The following is a 22,330-nucleotide window of genomic DNA, read 5'->3' on the forward strand; positions in this document are numbered from 1 at the left end:
ACCCCCAAATAACTCTCAGACCACACAGTCTCATTCCAGTTAAGCCTTTGTTGCTGGCCAGTGGCAGACACTCTGCTCTCGAAAGAATGAGATGGTCAGAGTGGTGCCCCTGCCTTCAGTTGGCTCCATATTTAAGCCCAAAAACCAGAAAAGGGAAGTTTGGGGGTTCAGGCAACGTAAGCAAGCTTGAAAGTTGTGGTCAGGTAGTCTCCAGTTGGCCCCATAGATCNTTTTGACAAAGGATGGCAGTTTTTCACCGTTGTGGTCTGAACTTGGCAGGTTCATGTTAACTGTGTGGTTTTTTGTTGTCAGGAATGGAACCCAGAGGTGCTTAACCACCAGCCCCTTTTAGATTCTTTATTTTGAGACAGAGTCTTGCTACATCATCTAGGGCCGCTGGGGTTACAGGTGTGCACCATCACACCGGTCTTCATTGTAAATTTTAAGGACAATTTTGGCAATACCTTGAATACCCAACTGTAATCATTTAATCACTGAATATCAGTGAAAGAGTAAATGACACCTGTTTTCTGCAAAGGAGAGATCCTTGTGTCTAAATAAGGGTGTTGATCCCCTCACCATGTCACCTAATTCCTGTTCCCTCCCAACTGCCTCCTTGTAGGGCCATGCCTTTGGGAGCTAGCCGTTTAGCTTATGAAACTTGGGAGTAACATAAATGCTCTCTCTATTCTCTCTGTCCTGTACAACATTTTGGCTGGTCTTAGATACAGTGTACTGTTTCCAGTTTTTTGAAAAGTATTTTTTGTTGTTGCTGTAGTTGGACACAATGCCTATTTATTTATTTTTATGTGGTGCTGAGGATCAAACCTAGGGCCTCTCATGTGCTAGGCAAGCACTCTACTGCTGAGCCAGAATCCCAACCCTCCTATTTCCATTTTTAGATGTAGTTTTTCTTAAGTTTACCTCCAAAATACAACAAACCATGCCCTAAATTTTACAGAATTTGCTGAAACGCTCAGTGTTTTTTGAGAGAGTTTAGATCATGGGAACATTCAGTCTTCTTTGTGAGAAAGTGTGGTGTCTTTCCACTGATTTTGTGTGGTTTTATGCCTCTAATTGTGTACCTTTTGTATTATAATCATTTTTATCTCTCATTACATGTATTTTACCAAGCTACTTTCCAGCCCAAGAGCATTAGTATTGTAGACTGTTGTTTATTTATTTGCTTACTTATTGAGTGCTGGGAATTTATGCCATGGGCTTGCTCATTCTTCGTTATCTTCCAGAAATAAATTTTAATTTGTGAGCAACGTTGTGGAGGTGGGCAGGTGTTTTACTGGGGGATAAACCTACAGGCACTGGACCACTGAGCACATCCTCAGCCCTTCTTCTTATTTATTTATTTTTTCTTTTTCTTTTTTTTCTTTTTTTGTATTTTGTATAGTTGTAGATGGATAGAATACCTTTATTTTGTTTATTTTTCTGTGGTGCTGAGGATCATACCCAGTGCCTTACACATGTTAGCAAGTGGTCTGCCACTCAGCTACAGTCCCAGACCCCCTTTTTATTTTTGATGAAGACCAATCTCACTAAATTTCGGAGTGTCTTGCTATGTTGCTGAGACAGTCCTCAAACTTTTGCCATTTCCCTGCCTTGACCTCCCTAGTGGCTGAAACTACAGGTGCACACCACTCCACCAGCAGTTGGAATGAGTTTTGAAGACTTATCATCCAATTTCTTTCCAGATGAAAATAGTATTGAAAATCAGTTTTCTTGCTCTTGTTCATACTTTTGAAATTTGTAACTATGACTCTTCCTCTTTGCTTTATTTTTGCATTATTATGAAAAAGGTATTTAGCATATAATATTGTTTCTTATGTATACATTTTTAAAACTTCATGTCTTGGTAGTTTATTTACTTCTTCATTAGATAAACTTTGTTTTTATGAGCAATTTTAGGCTTACATAGTTTATTAGTCAGTCTTCTCTAGTGGAAAAGTATCAAGAGGAAGTAGCATTATCAAAGGGGATTCATTAGATTGGCCTACTTGACCTGAAGGTGGATGTCCACAGTGGCCATCTGCAGGCTGGAGAGCTTGAGAAGTAGTAGCTGCAGAGTCCCAGAGGCTGAAGCCAAGACACCATCCTATTGGATGGTGTTGCCTAGCTTAAAGAGGTTCTCCAGTTTGGCTCACTATCCCATATGCCCATCATTTGTAGACACACCCTCATGGACACACCCAGAAGCTCATTAATCATTGGCATCTTTTAATCCAATCAAGGTGACAATTAAATGTGCCATTACACATAGTATCAAATACCCCTTCTCTCCAGCTGATAGTCTCCACTGTTTTCAACATATTGCATTGGTGTAGGGTGTTTGTTAGTTACTAAACCCATGTTGAACATTTGATAAAGAGAATGGATGAAGCAACATTTAGGATAAGCCAAAGTTCATCCTTTACTTTAGGGTTCCTCTTCCTTGTGATGTGATTGTGTGTGTCACGTCGTATACAAGATAATGTCATACAGAAGAGTTTCACTGCTCTGGGAATCCAGTGTTCCACCTGTTTATCACTCCTCCTCATTGCTTCCTCCCTCTCTGCTCCCTAAGTCCCTGGCACCCATCAGTTCTGCTAGTGCATCTATAATGTTGTCTTTTCCAGAATGTCCTTGGCTTGGAATCTTACTGCACTTGGCCATTTCAAACTGGCTCCTCTCACTTACCCGTCTGCCTTTAAGGGTGCTGTATCTTTCCAGGCTGAGAGCTCATTTTCTGGGTGATGCTCTTTGGTGTGGTTAAACTGCAGCTTGTCCATTCAGTATTGAAAGGTGCATCTTCCTTGCATCTAGCTTTGGGCCGTTCTGGATATGGCTGCTGTAGTCACTGCAGTGAGGGTTCCTGTGCCCATAATTTTCACATCATTTGCATAGACCCCTGGAGTGTGATGAGTTAATTGTACAGTTTTTTGCATTTATGATTCAATTTGCATTTATGATTATGAGCATCATTCATAGTCTTCTTTTCTATTTAATACTTTTCTTTATTTAATTTGGATAATATGGTAACTTATGCCTCAGGAAGACTTAGGAGGTGTTAACTCAGCTTTTATGTTCTGGAAAAAAAGTAGAAAACTGGTGGCAGTTCTTATGTGTCTCATGGAAGCCTGTTTGAGATGTCAGAGCCTTGCCTTGCCTTTTTGGGAAGTAATTAGTTATTGAGTCTGTGTTTTTCCAGCAGCCATGGGCTCATCTGTTTTGTGTGTTTCCCCTTGTGTGTAAGTTGTAGGAGATTGTCTCTCTCAAAGAAATGGTCCAGTTTCTGCAGTTGTCTAATTTGTGTCAAGAACATTTATGATAATCTTGAAGTCCCAATGCATTGTTGACGATGACACTTTTAAATCTGTTAGTAGGTTTTCAGTCCTCGTTGTTTTTTTCTTTAATATTATTGTGTATTTTACACTTTTTATTTCTTTCTTTTTATGTGGCAGTGAGGATTGAACCCAGTTTCTCCCAAGCACTAGACAAGCCACAACCCCAGTCCCTGTCCTCTGTATTCTTAGCCTTATGTCAGTTAATCAGTGATGCTGATGTTCATGAAGAACTTGATTTGCAGACTGCAGATTTCCTGATTGTGGTTTCATCAACACCTTCTCTGTTACCTCCCTGTGGTTAATTTAGGTTTACCTTGCTCTTTTTCTCTGGTTTTCTGAAGTGGCAGTTTCATTGGTTGCTTTTAGCTCTTCTTTTCTGAAATGTGTGTTGGGTGACTTAGATACCAATACAGCGCCACCTCTGGTGTTCTCTATGAATTTCCTATGATGGACTTTTACATTTTTTTCTTTCAAAATGGTTACCTTTTCTCTTGAGTCACCTCTTTGTCCTGTGTCTGTTCAGAGCCCTGTGTTTCATGTCCCCTTCCCTGGAGGCCTTTCAGCTTCTTCTGATCTGATTTCTGCTTTAGCTCTCATGTTCTTTGAGCATACATGGGATTTCACTGGCAGTGCACTTGTAGGGGTATGGTTTATGTCCTGTAGAGTGTTGCTGTGATCCTGAGACCTCAGTGTGCTTCCCGTTTGGTTGAAGGTCCATGAAGCCCTCCTGTCTGCATCATTGTCCTGACAGAGTTGGGCTGATGTCTCTGAGGGTAATTTTGGATTCTTCGTTGTTTTGGGTGGTTCTGTATGTTTTCAGTCTTTGAGTATGCTTCTGTGTAAGTGGCAGGGACATTTCCTTTTTGTCTGTTCCATCACGGTGCAGACATCATAGCATGCTTACAGATGTGAATGGTGGCCTCTTTCACACCCAGACTGTGTGGGATAGTTCAGAATTCTGGGCTACAAACTTGTTGCTTTACCACACTGTGGAAGAGCTTCTGCCTTAGGTTTGTTTGCACCACCATTGCTACAGGCACAATGAATCTGTTTCACCACAGAAAACCATTGCATATGTGGCCCAACCTTGATCAAAATGTCCTTGAGCAGAACATTCGTATGTGTCTCATGACTGTATATTATGGTAGTGAACCGGCTGCTGTTAAGAAGAGTTTGACAATCATTGGACATTCATTGTTGCAGTGAGACTTAGAAAAGTAGTGCCTGCTGTTTATTAAGAAGATTGTTTTGAGAGTTATAAAACTTTGTAAGGCTGTTGTTTGGACAAGGTGACATTTTTTTTTTTTTAATAGAGAAGAGAATTTTTAATATTTATTTTTTAGTATTCGGCAGACACAACATCTTTGTTTGTATGTGGTGCTGAGGATCGAACCCGGGCCGCACGCATGCCAGGCGAGTGTGCTACTGCTTGAGCCACATCTCCAGCCCATGATGACATTTTTTGGGTCATTGAGTTATTTCTAAGACACGTGCCACCTTTCCACTTACCCCATTCTGCTTTGACAGTAACCACAAGAAATTATCAAATTGTTGTGTTTATTAATAAATAAATTAAATTAATCAAATAAGAACTCATGTTTGTTTTGGTCATTTAATAGTAAGCTAGTTGACTAAATTTGTTCTGGAGTAAAGCACCTGGAAACTTCTAGTTGTTTTTAGTGTAATCACACATAATGAGCTCAATCTGCAGTTAACACATTGTGACCACCTGTGTGAAATGTTGTCTAAATGTTGTCTATGAAGGAATCTCCTTAGTGACCCCATGCCCAGAGGGTGGGAGAGGAGGCTGGTTCTAGGCATTTCTTTAAGTATGGAACAATAGACTTTCAGAGGAAACAAGACATCAGTAAATACCATGTTGCCTATATTAACCTTGTAGGTACCGGGAGCCACTGTAGTTGGCAGAATCTCTCTCAAATGCTTAGTTTCATGATTCCTGCATTTTTCTACTCAACACCTTTCTTTTCTAAAGATAAGTACTATGACAAGTGCTTATATTAGCTCTGTACCACACAGGACATTTCTAGGACATGTAATAGAGGTGCAACCATTAAAGAAGTTAGGAGTGATCTGGGAGTCTGTCTTACTTCCTGTGAACTCACCAAAGGAAGGGTAAAAATCACTATGATGTTTGCCTTCTGAGTAGCCAATTTCTAGTGTTGGAATGGGTGTAAGAAATTGAGTGCAGTAAAGATTTGATGGACCAAATCATGGAATTAATCAGGAGGCCAGGGAATCATGTGAACATCATGCATGTTGAGTGCAGATTTCTCATGCTGTCAATCTTTCCTGGCCTCCACTATACATTTGTGGGATATTTTAGATCTCAGTGACCTTTGAGGATGTGGCTGTGAACTTCACCAAGGAGGAGTGGGCTTTTCTGGATGCTTCCCAGAAGAACCTTTACAGAGATGTGATGCTGGAAGTCCTCAGAAACCTGGCTTCTATAGGTAATAATGATGTTTTAAAAATTAATCAAATAGGGAACTCATGTTTATTTTGGTCATTTATGTAGAAGGTGAAAAGGAAATCAGTTGACGTATTATTGAAGCATATATGGCACCTACAATTTGGCAAAGCATTTCTAGGTCCTATATATTCATAAATATGTTGTGGTCTCATTTTAGGAAACAAGTGGGAAGACAAGACCACTGAAGATCAGATTGAAAACTCTGGAAGCAACCTAAGGTAACTGTACTCACAAGAGGAATTCGTGAGGGAATCTGAGAACTATCATATGATTTTTAAAGCAAACCAACCAAAGAAGTATGCATAATGTGAAATGTATTTATTCTTATAATATTTTTTACCAGAAATATATACTTATCTGTAACAGGTATTCAGTCTTTTCAAAGTATTTGACATGCAAAAAGTAGTATGAAATTGCATATGTGAATATCACTATGTGAATAATAGCCATAGAGAAGGTGTGTTGCAAAGGATTGTTTCCTTTCAATCTCTTTATTTTCAGGCAACTTTGACAAGTCAGAAAATCTAGCCTTCACCTGATGTTGGTAGAAATGTAAAGACCTATAAATAAATAGAAAATTGTGAATGAGTTAGGTATCAATTATGTACTGATCACTGCTTCTTCAAAGAAGTCCTATGGTAAACTTCAAACTTTCCCCACAGAATAGTGTGGGGAACCTTCAAATCGATTCCAATTCTTAATGAAACAAAGAAAAATTTTAGTAGAGTAAATCCATGTGACTTCATTATGTGTGCAAAAGATTTCATATGTCCTTCATTCCTTCATAGGCACATCACATCTCACTCTGGACAGAAATACTATAAGAATGAGGAATGTGAAGAGAAGCCATGTGAATTTAAACAATATAGGAAATCTGTGGTTTCTCTCAAAAGTGTTCACACACAAATGTTGTTCCAAACTGGAGATAGACCACATGAAAGTACAGTATGTGGGAAAGTCATCAGTTGTTCCAGTGACATTCAAAGACATGAAGAAACTCATACTGGGTGGCAATCCTATGAATGTCAACAATGTGGTGAAGCCTCTTGTTCTCTCCCAGGTGTTCAAAGACACATGATAACACACAGTGGAGGTAAACCTTTTCAATGTGAGGTATGTGGGAAAGCCTTTCATTTCTCCTCTTTATTTAGAAGACATGAAAGAACTCATTCTGGAGAGAAACTCTATGAATGTAAACAAGATGGTCGAACCTTTATTTCACACACAAGTCTTCAAAAGCACAGGATCACACACACGGGGAATGCACATTTCAAATGTAAGGTATGTGGGAAAGACTTTGCTTATCCCAGATTACTTAGAATACATCAGAAAACACATACTGGAGAGAAGCCCTATGAATGCAAGCAGTGTGGCAAAGCCTTTGCTAGATCTGGTGACCTTCACATACATGAAAGAACTCACACTGGAGAGAAGCCCTATGAATGTAAGCAGTGTGGCAAAGCCTTTGCTACATCCAGTGACATTCACAGACATGGAAGAATGTATACTGGAGAGAAGCCCAATGAATGTCAACAACGTGGAGAAGCCTTTGCCACATCTTGTCTGCTTCACACATTTGAAAGAACACATACTGCATAGAAATCGTATGCATGAAAACAATTGGTAAACTCTTCTGTTATTACTGTTTCACTCATATACATGTAGGGAGTTTACTGGAGAAAAATCCTTTGAATGTGAACTATGGTAAATCAATATTTCATGTCATCCTCAAAGACAAAAGAGGCTCACAATGCTGAAAATGTGTGTGTTTGTGTGTGTGAGATAGAGATCGATCATCAATCGATCCACTGGGGATTTAGTCTGGTGGTGCTCTACCACTGAGCTACATTCCAGTTCCTTTTTACTTTTTATTTTGAGACAGGGACTTGCTGAGTTTCTTAGGGTCTTCCTAAGGTGCTGAGGCTAGCCTCCAACATTGATTCTTCAGAATCAGCCTCTCGAGTCTCAGGAATTAAAGGCATACACCACCACATCCAACTGAATAACTCTTTAAATGTGAAAAATATCACAAATCATTCCATTTTCCCTGTTGCCTTCAAAGCCATTTCACTCACATTGAAAAACAAACCCTCTGAATTTGGGGGATTTGCTACATTCTGTCAGCTTCATTTTCTTTCTTATATATGAAAACACTCATGCAGAGAAGCCCTGTGAATGTGAGAAATGTGGGAAATCTTCTAGTTTTCTAATTTTTTTTCTAAGGACTGGGAATATCATTTTGGAATAAAAAGAATAAATCCTATGCAAGTAAGATATATAAAGGGTTCAGCCATTCTAGTTTTGTTCAGTTGTATGAAAGGAGTCATACTGGAGAAAATGCTGAGGATAAGCCATGTGGGGCAGTATTCAGCTTTCAGAGTTTTCTCCAAAGGCATAAAAGAATTCACATCTGTGAAAATCCTTTTTCTATCTTTAAAAATTGCAGTAACACTTTCAACTTTCCAGTTCCCTTTGAACAGCATTTAAGCAATCACACTGGAGAAAAGCCCTGTATGTAGAAATGTGGTGAGAACTTTGCTTGTTTCAGATCCATTTGAACTTGTTCAGACTTGAGGAAAATTTTATTTTATTTCATTTTATTTATTTATTTTGAGAAAACCAGTGTAGGTGTGTGCCTTCATTTCATTTTTTTTAAAAATCTATTCAGAGGTAACAAAACTGCACCCTGGGTTGGAGAGGAGCATTGTATCAGCATGAAGATTTGAAAGCAATATGTTTTTCTGGGTTAAATCTCTCTTATTGTTAGATTCCATTTTCCTGTATTTTAAGTCTTTTGAGTCTAATGTTTCATTACATATTGTGTATGTTAGTTTAGGCCTCTCCACTCCAGCCTTTGGTACAGATTGGTGAAATGGCTCTTCTGAACTTCTTTCCTCTCTTTCTTTGTTCAGATTTCACCCAGGAGTGCTCTACCACTGAGTTTCTCCACAATCCTTTTAATTGTTATTTTTTGAGATGGGGTGAGGCTGGCAGCTGGGACCATAGGGATGTGTCTGTGTACCCTGCAGCTGGCCTCTTCCTTTTCCTTGATTGCTTATTGATCTATTGATGACTCTGGGACCATCACACTTGTCACTTGTGCTTGTTCTAAGGCTCATGTATTGTGCTGTATGTAGGCACATTAAAGAGCATTATAAGATAATATCATTTGTGTATATTGTTTGGAAAGGCACTTTCTCAAAATATATTTTGCCCTATACTTGAATTGCTTTCTCTTTTATTTTTCCAGTTCTGGGGACCGAATCCTGCCTTGTGCATGCTAGGCAGGCATTCTAGCACTGAACGCTCCGTGACTCAGGTGGTGAGTTTGCTGCTGCTGTGAGTGTGGACCCCACTGATAACCACATCAGCAGATGCAGCTCTGCAGGTGTTTCCTCCACAATTGCAGCTGATCTCTTCCTTCTTAAAGGTCTTTTATACCAGTGAATTTTTTTTAAAAAACTACATCCAGTTTTGGTTTTCTCCCCATGAATAATACTTAGGTGGAATATGCAGAAAACCCAGGCTTGATTTCTCTCTGTGTTTAAAGTACCTCAGTAGCCCTGGGAAAATTGTGTGATGGTTTTCTTAATACACACTGCATGACCAAAGGCTTGGTAAGGAGCATCCCAGTCTGATGTCCTAATACAGCGGCACTCTCTTCTCTACCAAATAATCTTAAATAAGCTTCTCAAGAGACCTTCACCATAATTTTCTTTCAACAGAATGTCAGGAAAAGATTTTGCAAAGATCTCAATGTGGGTTATAACAAAGACTTCTGCTTTTGTGGCAAAGCTTGGAAGTCCTCTGACCAATCTTAAAATTGGTACACAAAGCACTTTCTGTGAACTAATCAAATCAAAACAAAACAACAACAACAAAAAACACCTTTATGTATACCCCCACAAAAAATATAAACCTCCATCCCTGTCCCACTGGATGTAAATGAAATTCAAAGCAGTGATCCAAAAAATTTTGTGATACCCCTCAGAACCCTGCAGCTAATCAATGTGCTCCTGGAACATTCCTTGGGTGTCTAGCCTCATGTGCCCTACATCACTAATAAAGCTACAGCCTCCAATCAGGTGATATTGTGCAGTACTTGCTGTGGAGAGGGCTGTTTCTGCTCAGGCTAAAGGATTCAGTTACTTGTCCTAAGGATTCAAAGCCTCCTGAGCAAAACCTCACCCACAACCTATTCAGGTGTCATGGATCTTGTGTGATCATTGGTAAGAGTTCCTTACATACTTGTGTCCAAATATTGAAGTTTGCCAACATGCCAAAGATGGGTTGATTGTCACTGCTATCTCTGTTCCAGCCATTTGCTGTGCCTCAGTGCTCATTTGGAAAGGAAGGCCAAAAGAGTGTGCTGTGGCCCTTCTGTTTTTGATAAATACAGCCTAAGCCATCCAGTAAAACTTCATTAAAAGATAGTTTTGAACGCTTCCCAGGATTTCCCAAAACTTTCTTTGCAGCTAATGAGTCAGTGTGGCAATTTCCTAGTTTTACATTTTTGATTTAATAGAAATATTGCAGAGTTGTGTGAGCACTTGATGCAGTCTGGACTTCTTTGTAATAAATCCATTTGCCAAAGGCAGTAGTTGCAGGCTTGTTCCTGGGCAGTGTGAGGGACTGGAGTGAATGCAACTGTCCTGGGGTGTGGGCATTGTTTGTAGGAGTTCAGTCTTGGTGAGTACATCAGTTTAGGAATCAGACTCCTAGGAGGGCTACATAATCTCCTGACGGTACCTGCCTGTCCCTTTTGGACAATAGTGTTATCATGTGAGCTGGCAGGTGGATGGCTACCTTCTGATGGATTTGGGTTTGTAGCTGAGCAAATAGTGAGAATGTACAATGATTAAATGAGAATTAAAATATTCTTTGTCATACCAAAGACATAATTTGGGGGCCAAACATAATAACAAGTAACCTCTTGGACCTTGAATCACATATTTTCCTTCATGTATGCATTTTCTTACAATCTTTTGTAGTGTGATGCTTATGTGGAACAAACTGAGATAAACATGGAGAGGTTTATTTAATGGTACAGTGTACTAGGAGATTTAAAGACTTGCAGCAGGGTTAGATTCCACTATTGTTAAAATTTTATGAAAGACTCTGCAATTCTCAAAATTCTTGAGAATCCCCAGGTGCTGTGGCATACACCTGAAATACCAGTGGCTCAAGATTCTGAGGCAGGAGGATTGTGATATTTTTCCACTTTTTTTAAAGAGAGAGAATTTTTTAATATTCATTTTTTAGTTTTCAGTGGACACAACATCTTTATTTTATAATTTTTATGTGGTGCTGAGGATTGAACCCGGCATCCCACATATGCCAGGTGAGCATGCTACCATTTGAGCCACATCCCCCGTCCATCTTTTCATTTTTCTTAAAATTTTATATATATATATATATAATATATATATAAGTATATATATATTTATATAATATATATATAATATATTTATATAATATATATAATATATATATATATTTATATAATATATATAAATAAATTGTTTTTTCCTAAGATCAAACCCAGTGCCTCACACATACTAGGCACATTGTCAACCACTGAGCCACAACCTTAGCCCAAGGGTTCTGATTTGTAAGGTGGTCTCCCTGGATAACAAGGAGTAAAGAACTCAGTGAGACCCTGTCTCTAAGAAGTAACTCAAATAATAAATAAAAAAGAAGGCTGGGAGGTGGCTGAGTGATTGAGTGCCACTGAGTTCGATTCACAGTACCCCCAAGAAAAATGCATTAGGAACCAAGTTTTAATAAACCGTATGATGGGTGGATGGACTTGTCCATTATATTGTTTTCTTCATTGGATTCTCAGGCATGGTTTACTAATTCAGGAACTCTGTAAAATTCACCAATTCAATAAAAAGCAAGTGTATGGTTTTAAAAAATAATAATATAGCAAGGTCCATGAGAGGCAGCTTCCTGCTCTGGGAACCTCAGTAATTGGTAGTCATCACAAGTGGCCATAATGTCCTTATCATAAAGAGTTTGTGAAAGCTTCTATTGTGCAGGAGTCTCTGAAGGTGCTAAAAGTGCCTGTCTTTTCAGAGCCTTTTGGTGGAGGAATTCCATATGGAGGTCTCTGATTTAGAGATGATGTCATTGGGGAGCTCAAGTGAAACTGATAAGTGAAGAACACATTGCCACACGGTCCAGGGCAGCCTAAAAGGTGTCAGATTTTCTTGTCTTCAAGGAGTGTGTCAAGCAACCTTGGAGGAGGATGTCAGCAATTTGCGATGTGCTCCTGCAAAAACGTCTCTGCTCAGGTCATTTGTGAAAAGCTGATGAGTAGTCTGAAAATTTATTTGGTCCTGTTAGTGATAAGGACAATTTGCATTAGAATGCTATTGAAATAGAGAAAACAGAAAATATTAGCCAATTCTGAGGCCAAAATATATACCAGTTGTGATTAAATAGGATCAGTAATTTTCATTATATTTGGTATTGGGTATGGATACTTACAGATGGGACCAGATCATCAAAGTACCAGTAATCTACCCAAGGCAAATGTTGAGATAGAGAATATCTGTGTTTATGTAGTTGGTATTTTATTTTTTTCCTCTGTGATGGTCAGTGACTGTGTTTAAACATTTCAGGATGCCCAGATAGAACTCTAATTTTTCCATATTTAATGAATTAGAAAATGTTAGACTATTAAATATTCTGAGAAGCACATCAGATTTTATAGGAATTGTTAGTTTCCATATACCTTGTTTTAACATCAAAAAATATATGAAGTGATTTAATTAGAGATTGATGGTGTTTATTCATTTATTTTTGTTACTGTTGATTGCTGCGGAAAGTGTGGCCAAGCTAGCAGGTTCTGGCAAGGTTTGATGGGACATTAAAGAAATAAAGAGTCACACACAGAAGATACAACATCTGGGATCAGGTGGAGCACTGCTCTATGATGGAGCAGCAGGTCTAAAGAATTATGCCAGGGGGGCTGGGGATGTGGCTCAAGTGGTAGCCCGCTCACCTGGCATGCGTGGGGCCCTAGGTTTGATCCTCAGCACCACATATAAATACAAGATGTTGTGGCCACCAAAAACTAAAAATATAAATGAACAAATATTAAAAATTATCTCTCTTTAAAAAAAAGAAAAAAATTACACCAGCAATCTTTATTGTATATCTTTCATTGATCATATTAAAGACTATGCAAGCATTATTCTTTGTATTTATGAAAGTTACACAGTTAGCAACAGTATGCAGCTATTTCCTCCGGTACATTCTATAATTGGAATGTGCAATGTTAAGAGCACTGTGCAGCTCTCAAGAAAGTCCATCCTTTAAAGTTACTTTCAAGCATCCTTTAAAGCAGCGGAACTGGTGAAACATTGTGGTTGACTTAGCAAGGAACTTTGTGCCTGAGAATAAGGTCAAAGCTGAAAAGTCTCCCACAACAGAGTCTCCCCCATGGAGAACATTGCCATAGCAACCAGGCATCCTATACTTTTGCATAGAAACTTTTCCAGTCACCAAGCATGCCACTGCCAGTACGTCATTAGAGACCTCCATCTCAGACACTTGTCTCCCAATCACTGTCCTGGTCTCCACAGGGGATTGAACCCAAGGCTGCTTTACCACTGAGCTACACCCTCACCAAGGCTCCCCCTCTTTTTTTCTTTCTTGAGACAGTGGTGGACTCTGTTGCCCAGGCTGACCTCACACTCATCTAAAACTAGAGCAATGTGGTCTCTGAACCTTTACCCCAATGGCAGTCACATTTGCTGGGAACTCAGCTGAAGTGGTTCAATTAAAGTAATGACTTTGGAATTCTATAGGATGTGACTACTGTTTCCAACCCATTGTACCAGGCCTGGTAGAAATTTGCAAGTCCATTTTTATGTCTCCAGATCATAAGAAAAAATATTTTTTTCAAATTTTCACAGATGTACCAATATCACACAGACCCTAAGTACTTGGTTTTTAGGGCAGGGATTAAGGGAAATTCGTTGGAATAGTGTCGATCCATCCTGCCTTCTGATTTGTCTTCCCTGTTTTCTCTCTCACTCATTATAGTACAAGGGGTTCTTAACCACTAAGCCACATCCCCAGACTCTCTTTCATCCCCATGACAGTAGAATGCATATACACACACACAGACACACACTTTGGTATATCATACTTGGATGGGATATCATTTCTCATTTTTCTGAGTGTACATGTTGCAGAATCATATTAGTCATGTAGTCAAATATACACATACAGTAAAGATGTCTGTTTCAATCTACTTCTGTCTATCCTATTCCCACATCCCTCTCCCCTCCCTCCCATCACTTCCCTCCACCTAAGGTAAGGTAAAGCTATTCTGCCCCAGTGCCCCCTCCCTCCTGAATTAGCATCAGCATAATAGAGAAAACATTTGTCTTTGTTTTTGCGAGACTGGCTTATTTCATTTAACATGATACTCTCCAACTCCAACCATTTACTAGAAAATGCCACAATTTTAGCCTACTTTCAAACTGACTAATATTCCATTGATCATATATACCACATTTTCTTTATCCATTCATCTTTCGAGAACCACCTAGGTTGGTCCATAGTGTAACTATTGCAAATTGAGCTGCTATGAACATTGATGTGGCTGCTGAGGAGTCATACATGTGAAAATATTTTTTTAAAAAACAAGTTGCTGAGCAGTAGAAAATATTTTACATTGCATATTTAATTATTTCATAGTATTGTGACTATAAAAGGAACTCTAGTGACTCCATAATAAAATGATCAACAAATTAAAAAATGAATTCTGAATTGTGAACCTGTCAGATATTTCTGCTACTCTTTATGGTGTTTTCTGAGAATGATTTTCAAAATGGTAATTGTTACTTTTTGCTCCCAGTCATCTGGAAGTTTCTAGAGAAAGGGCGCCCCTTTCCTGCACTAGGCGTAAGTTCCAGTGGTTTTGCTAACTTCTGTTGTTGGGAGAATTGCTTCTCTCTCAACTCAATTATAGGTACCAAAGGGGAAAATTAAACAAACTACCGATAGACTCAATAATATTTGAGCACTTTCTGAGCCCTGACCTACCCTTGTTCACCCCAGCAATAATCCCAGGCCTTCCAGTTGTTTTCAGAAGTAGTTTCTCCATGTACTGAGCATCTAAAATTAGTGACTTCTGTTCCAGGGAGTATATCCTAAACATCCAGTTTCTATAAGCAACAGAGACTGAGCATGTGCAAATATTCATACATTACAAATAGTTGGATTTGCATTGTTTGTAACTGCTTCCAAAAACTAAAATTTGCAGCAGTCCTGTTAAAAATGTGTTAGAAATCACAGATTCCTGTTTCACCACAGAAAATACAGTACAGTCTTCTTCTAGCTACTTGACAGCCTGAATATAACACACTTGCCTCAGAAATTTAATGCATCAGTCAAATGAAAACTTTCCTTCACCCTAGCAGTCTTGTCAGAATGCCTATGATAAAAATCTGAAAGATAGGGGCTGGGGTTCTGGCTCAGTTATAGAGTGCTTCCCTAGCACATGGGAGGCACTGTGTTCAAGCATCAGAACCACATAAGACAAATAAAATAAATTTGTCTATCTATGACTAGTAAATAAATAAGTAAAATATTTAGAAGTAAAAAATAAAAATCTGAAAGATAGTAGGTAGTCCAGAGCATATGAGCATGGATATAAAGATTCACCTGTAAAAATGCTGGTGAGAATATAAATTGAATAAAGCTATTTTTGAAAATGGTATTAAGGTTCTTCAATAAGTTAAAATAAAAATGTCATATGATTCAGTAGTAGTAATTCTGGGTATGTATCTACGAAAATTGGAGTCATTAGATCATAGAAAAGACTACATTTATAATTTCATTGTAGTAATTTTCACAGAACCTGGTAAAAGAACTGAAGTACTTTTAAGGTAAATGGCAGGTTGGGCATAGTGCCACATACCTGTATTCCCAGCAGCTTGGGAGGGTGAGACAGGAGAATCATGAATTTAGAGCCAGTCTCAGCAACGTATTAGCCAGGCACTAAGCAAATCAATGAGATCTTGTCTGTAAATAAAATATAAAAAAGGAGCTGGTGATGTAGCTCAGTGGTTGACTAGCTCTGATTTCAACACACAGCATAATAAATAAATAAATAAATAGGCCCAACACATTGACCCTATGCTTTATCTTCCAAGAAGCAATTTACTTGCACCCTTTCTGGATTAACTGGACAGGATGTGTTACATTCTTTAACAAACTATTATCTGCAGGAGAAATGCAGTTTCAAAATAATGTTTGTAAGAGGAACACAAGTTACACTAAAGGGGAGAGTTTGTGATCTTGTTGAAGACCAGATTCTGGAACTCAGGGAAATAAAGATAATTTCTACTAACCATAAAATCTGCAAGAGTTTATGATTAAGAATTTAATTATAAATCATGAACATAAGGCTAATTAACCTAAAGTTTTCATGGCAGTGTATACTTGAGAGTTTGATATTATCCTGCTGTCAGTCCAAAGTCACGAAGTGTACCTGGGCAGGATTCTTTAGAATCATTTTTAGATCTCTAATAAAATTGGAGAGAAAGAGAGCCATGCTCTTGTCTTTACAGAGTGGACACATTCTCTCTCTTTAAAGTGTCACCTTTTTCTTCCTTCACATCACTTCTAATAAACTCATTGTGTCTGCTTTTTTCTCATGTGAAATGCTCAGAAAGAGAAAGCAAAATCTATAAACTGTCATCCAGTTCTTGGAGGAAAAATTAGAAATACTGCATCCATTTGAAATATAGCATAAAATAGTTGATAAGGCAAAGAGGGAATGCTGGCATTAAAATTGTGAACAGAGCTGAGTGCAATGCTGCACTCCTGTAATCCCAGGGTCCTGGAAGGCTGAAGCAGAAGGATCATGAGTTCCATGCCAGCTTCAGCAAGGGAGAAGTGCTAAGCAAATCAGTGAAACCTCTTTCTTTAAATAAAATACAAAATACTGCTGGGGATTTGGCTCAGGGGTCGAGTGAGTCAATAAGTTCTGGAATGACTTGTTATCCTGTGACAATTAATTGACCCACTATAGGCTGGAACTCAAGATTCAATCACAAGTTCCACAGAAGTCATATGGAAAAGAGCTGGTGTATTATAGATGGTGTAGTTAAGTTGTTCCTGTACCCTCTGTCTGATAGGGTCACAGCATGGGGGATGCTGTGGCAGAGCTACACCATTTGGAAACTGAAACTATGGGGAGGGTTAAATGTATTGTTTATGATACTCATGATATGGATAATAGGGTATACATCAATCAATAATAAAAGTACATGTTGACAGAAATGGCAGGAAAATTCCCCAAATGAGACTAAAGATGCAATTAAGACATGCCTGGAGATGTGTTTTAATGTCTCTCAGAATACAAACAATAGTGTTATTCCTCAAAAATTTATGAAGAAAATATTACAGATCTCAAGGTTCTTGAGAAAAACTTAACAATTTGCACTAAGCCCCACATTCTAAATCTACAATCTGTGCAACATACATTTCCCCCCACTAACAGGCCCTCCTTTGCCTTACACAGGAATTCATGATAAAAATGGGAAACACATTGTTAATATTAATGGTAAATGGGTTGTGTCGAAGAGCCTGCTCTTTTGTTAAAGATTACAAAGACATAAGAATAGTTGTATTTTGAAAAAGTATCAAAGAAAGTATTAAAGAAAGCAGTTAAATAGGTCATATGAAAAAGAAAATTACCTTTGAAATTAAAAATAGAATAATATAAAATTAATATACATACATTTTAGAAGCACTTCAGAAAAGTGCTTTTAAGTAATAGGCTATAACTACTTTAAGTGTTTTATTGGGACTTAAGAAGTAAGAAAGCTTAACAATAATCATAGGTATGCTTTAAAGTTAAAGGTTAATGATATAATTATACGTATGCTTAAAGTTAAAAGTTAATAATAGGTCCAGATACATGTAGTCGAGTTGTGTGGTCTAGCACTTATTGATTGAGGTGAAAATGTAAAAGCTTAATCGTGATTGGCAAAGGTTACAGGAAAATATTTTAAACAATGTACTCAATATCTTAGGTAATTAATATATGTCTGAAAATATTGTAGCTCTTAAAAATTATGTAAATCAAGGAAATTTTGAGCTTTGAAGCTATCCATTAACTACATGAAAAAAACACTTGTAAAAAATGTATAAAAATAAAGGCCCCTCTAGGGGCAGCAAGTACTTCTGAAGGCTGCTCATAACTTGCAACTTTAGTCCTGTCTCCTCTTCTTTCACCTAAGCCACTCATCCTTCAGGATCCCTGGATCTCTGGTAGCTAGGGCTTGACCTAAACAATAGAGATTTAATTTTTTTTCTTTTAAATTGAATGTTGAGTTTGTTGATGGGCTGTATTGAAATATATATAAAATCTGTGATTTGTGCTCATATTCTTGTAGTACCCCATACCAATGGTGGGGGGGGGGTAGACATCATAATCCTACCACTATGCTCAAGGCAAAATTGCAAATAAGTCTGTTTTTAATTGCTTATACTCCAGAGTCTAGAGATCTGGCACCCTCCATCTCTTTTTCATTTTTATCATTAATACTAGAAACTTTAAATTTTATTTGTACTTTTCAAGTACAGCATAAGGTGTGTAGAAATGGTGGGTATATTTTGGACTGGTCTCCTAAAATTGACAAAAGGCAGTTATGCAAGGGTAATGCCATGAATCCTGGAGGATTTGTTAGTAGCATCCTTACCTTCAGGGAAGGTGGCATTCAGAAAGATGTTTGGCACTTAATTGCTGCCTCAGAATTCTTACATTTTACTGACAAAGCTTTACCAGACTTTGTAGGCAAGAACTGTAACAGGAAGGTTCTTGCTACAGCTTATTGGCCTGTGTTCAATCTCCTTATGTTTTAATTACAGGAAATGTTAAATTTAAAAGGGAAGATGATAGATATCTTGTAACATGTAGTAAATGTAATTTAATTAATTGTATCACCAGAAATAATAGAGAAAAAGGAACGATGATGCTCCATCAGCCCTCCTTTGTCTTATTTCCAGGAAATATTTCAGAGCCATGGTAGGCTGATGCTGCTGTTCAAGTCTTACAAGAAATACACGCCCAGCCAGCGAGACCTAAGTGTGCTCTTGGACTCATAATAGTGAGAGTTGTTCCCTTGGGTTCTTTTATTGCTTCCATGGTGACAGCTTTGGTGGCCATATCTCAAATATTCAACATGCAAATTTTCTTAATTATTTGGCTCAGAATACTTCCAAGGCTCTTCACAATCAAATAAATGTTGATGAAAGGAATGAGACCAAGCTAAATGCCTTAGACTGCTGTCATGAATATAGATAATGAACTTTCCACTTTGAAATTCAAGGAAAGACCTAAACGTCATGCTAGCTATAAGTATGTGTGTGTTACTGCTGCCAAATGCCATGCTTCTTAATGGTATTGGAAGAAGCTTCAAAACCATTTGTTGGATATTTGGCATAATAATGCTTGGATCTTTTGGAGCTGCGTCATCAGATTCAAGATACAAAAATGTAAGATTGATTTTTCAGATCCTACTTCTTTAGCTGATCAAATACTTAAAGAATTAACCAGCTTTAACCCTGGAAACATTCTTAAACACTCTGCATGGTATATCCTTGTATTGTTCTCGTTGCTACTTATTCTCTCTTGTGTTGTAATTGTAGGATGTTGTGCCCCTAGAAGAAGAATTCAGGGACTCAAAATAATGACAAATCACCTGCTTTTTCAAAGAAAGAAGGACGGATATGTGGGAAGCCCTTCTGTGTGACCCATGCCTTCCAGTCCTGAAGCAGGAGGCTCTGACCAGTCACTACATTTGTGGTGTCTTGGGCATTGTCCCAGCTCAGATAGAGAGGTGGGTCTTCAGATGTAGGCATTACCCATGAGGGTTGACTTACCCTCATGGTCCTTGTAACCCTGCTCCTCTGGCCTTTTTTGAGTAGAACTTTCTAAGAACAAGAGTCCTCCAATAATAGCTCTCTTCTGAATGTGATCACTTTCTCACCAGCCTCTCCTGCCTTTCTCTTGCTTTCCCTTATGGGGAGCCTGAGGCCAAGAGCAGAGAAGAAGTCCTGAAGCTTGTGTAAAGGTAAAGTGTGTGTATGTTTTATTTGGTGTCCCTGGAAATTCACATGAGTGCCCTTAAGTTAAGCTGACTTTGGAGGTCGGGGGCAGCAATTTGTAACTGTGTAGGCAGCAATTTGCCTGACCTGCATGTGCAGCAATTTGTAAATGGTCTTCAGAGGGATTACACACACACACACACACACACACACACACACACACACACTGCTTATATTTTTCAAGAGTAAAGGCTAAAGCAAAAATGCCCCTGAGATGACTAGATATCCACAAGAAGAAAAAATGTATTTGGATACGTACCTCACATCATATACAAAAATAAAATTAAAAAAGGATCAAAGTCCTTTGTGTAATAGCTAGAAGCATAAAAGTCATAAAAACAGTTGAGAAAATTTTCATTACTTTGGATGTGGTTATGGCTATGTAATATTTGTATTTATTTTAATCATGCCACTCAGATAGAATAATCCCCGTTTAAAAGTGGTATGATTTCATGTCAGAATAAACCTTAATTTTATGTGTAACTGATATTCAAAAATAGAAAAATAAAATTTAAAAATGAAGAAAGGCTCTGGAGATGTAGCTCAGGGGTAAAGCACCCCTGAGTTCAATTTTCAGTACCAACAAATAATAATTAAAGGAACAAAGACATTTCTCAATGTAATAGGCTTAATCTTGACTCTGTTGACACTTCTGTGAGTTCGGTGAAAATGAGAACCATTTTCATGATAATTCATAATTTGTTAAAAAATATGCCCACAAAATTATAAGATTTCTCTTTTTTTTTTGACTCAGCTATACATTCATGAGTACATGAAGAAGCGACAAGTGTATAGATGTTATTTGGAGTCAGAAGTTAATTAGTTAATATTATTTCTTTTACAGCCCTTCAGCGAATATGATTCTACACAATGCTATGGATCATTTGGCTCCAGAGGAATAATCTTTACTCTTGAGAAATTTCAATTTTATTTAAGTGTATAGATTAAGAAAAATGGATATCCAAGTTTGACTTATACAAGGTAAATGTGGTTGGAGTTTTTCAGATAGAAGTCCCCATTGGGGACAGTGAAATTTCAAATAGTATATACGGAAGCCTAGATGAAGTCTATAGTTTAAAAAACCATATTGGCTAAATTATAAATATATTTTTCTTTACCTTTCACAAAATTTATTATGCCACATCATAAACCTCATATCTAAAATCCTGTAGATACTTTCTAAATATGTGGCATTATAAGCAGTATCTTTTGGCACATGCCTATAATCCTAGCAGTTTGGTAGGCTGAGGCAGGAGGATCACATGTTCAAAGCCAGACTTAGCAATTGGTCTCTAAGTAAAATTTTTAAAAGGGCTGGGAATGTTGCTCAGTAGTTAAGCTCCCCTGTGTTCAATCCCTGGTACCAAAAAGAAACAAAGAAAATTTGTCTTTTCTAAGAATCTATTGTTCAATGCAGGGTTATGAGATTTTTACATGTTTTCTGCCAAGAATCTTTAGTCCCAATTCTCATATTTACACTTTTCTTCCATTTAAAATTAATTGTGTAAAGTGTGAGATAGTGTTTGAGATTGTGTTCCAAGTTTTATATGGATAGTTGTTCCAGATGATTTGAAAACATGTTTCCTATAATGTCTTGGCATTCTCCTTGAAAAATAATCGACCATAAATATAAGGATCTATTTCTAAATTCTATTCCATTTACTTATTTCTTTTTGCAGTAATGAATTTGAAACTAGGAACACTCTACCACTGAAATTTATCCCCAGTTCATTTTTTTTTTTTTTGGTTTTGAAACAAGATCTTGCTATGTTCCCAAGGGTGACCTCAAATTGTCAATTCTCCTTCCTCAGTTCCCTGAGTTGCTGGTACTATAGGCATCCACAACCATGCCTGGCAATATTATTCCATTTAATCATTTTGTAAGTGTGACTCAGTACTGATTACAGTAACATTTTAAAAATAGCTTTATGAAGATGTACTATATATACATAATAAAGGGTCTCTGCTTGGTATTTTAACACATATGCCACATCCACTGATGAAATCCCTTTCTCATTTCCCACTTCCACTCTTTAACCTTTAAAAATCAACAACCTAAGTTCAGGTTTAGCCTCCCCCACATGAGGGACAGCATGCAGTGTTTGTATTTCTGTGTCTGGTTTTATTTCATTTTACAACTCTACCCTCCAATTTCACCCAATTGGTTGCAGGTGGCAGGGTTTGATTTTTATGGATGTGTGCATATATATATATATGCCGTATTTTCTTTATCCATCTGTCCCAGAATTCCCAGGTGATTCTATATCTTTTCAATTGGGAAGTGCCTCAATAAACATGGGCATCCAGGTATCAGTGAAGTTTCATACTTGTTCATTACATACTCCCAAGTGGGATACCTGAATCA

The 22,330-nt window shown here is 37.8% G+C and overlaps 1 protein-coding gene across 2 annotated transcripts; it reads left to right on the forward strand.

Annotated features, from left to right (window-relative positions):
• The first annotated feature begins 231 nt into the window (after window positions 1-231).
• On the forward strand, window positions 232-21,180 carry LOC107160106 (zinc finger protein 136-like). Of its 2 annotated transcripts, XM_048786273.1 has the most exons (5): window positions 232-4,452; window positions 5,680-5,806; window positions 5,984-6,040; window positions 19,568-19,697; window positions 20,810-21,180. In XM_048786273.1, the coding sequence occupies exons 1-5, from the start codon at window positions 4,432-4,434 to the stop codon at window positions 20,865-20,867; spliced, it is 393 nt and encodes a 130-aa protein (XP_048642230.1). In that variant the 5' UTR covers window positions 232-4,431; the 3' UTR covers window positions 20,868-21,180. The 2 variants fall into 2 exon arrangements, with proteins under 2 accessions (XP_048642230.1, XP_015362263.2); XM_015506777.2 differs by lacking the exons at window positions 19,568-19,697; window positions 20,810-21,180 and adding an exon at window positions 6,615-10,419 and having other exon boundaries at window positions 1,436-4,452; window positions 5,984-6,044.
• The last annotated feature ends 1,150 nt before the right edge of the window (window positions 21,181-22,330 follow it).

Source organism: Marmota marmota, unplaced genomic scaffold, assembly GCF_001458135.2.
Source record: "Marmota marmota marmota unplaced genomic scaffold, marMar, whole genome shotgun sequence".
Classification (NCBI taxonomy): Eukaryota; Metazoa; Chordata; class Mammalia; order Rodentia; family Sciuridae; genus Marmota; species Marmota marmota.

Coding starts and splice junctions, on each gene's coding strand:
- LOC107160106 (XM_015506777.2), top strand. CDS start 4,432: ATGTCCTTGAGCAGAACATTC. Junction 4,453..5,679: donor TGTCCTTGAGCAGAACATTC/GTATGTGTCTCA, acceptor GGGATATTTTAG/ATCTCAGTGACCTTTGAGGA. Junction 6,045..6,614: donor AACTCTGGAAGCAACCTAAG/GTAACTGTACTC, acceptor ATTCCTTCATAG/GCACATCACATCTCACTCTG.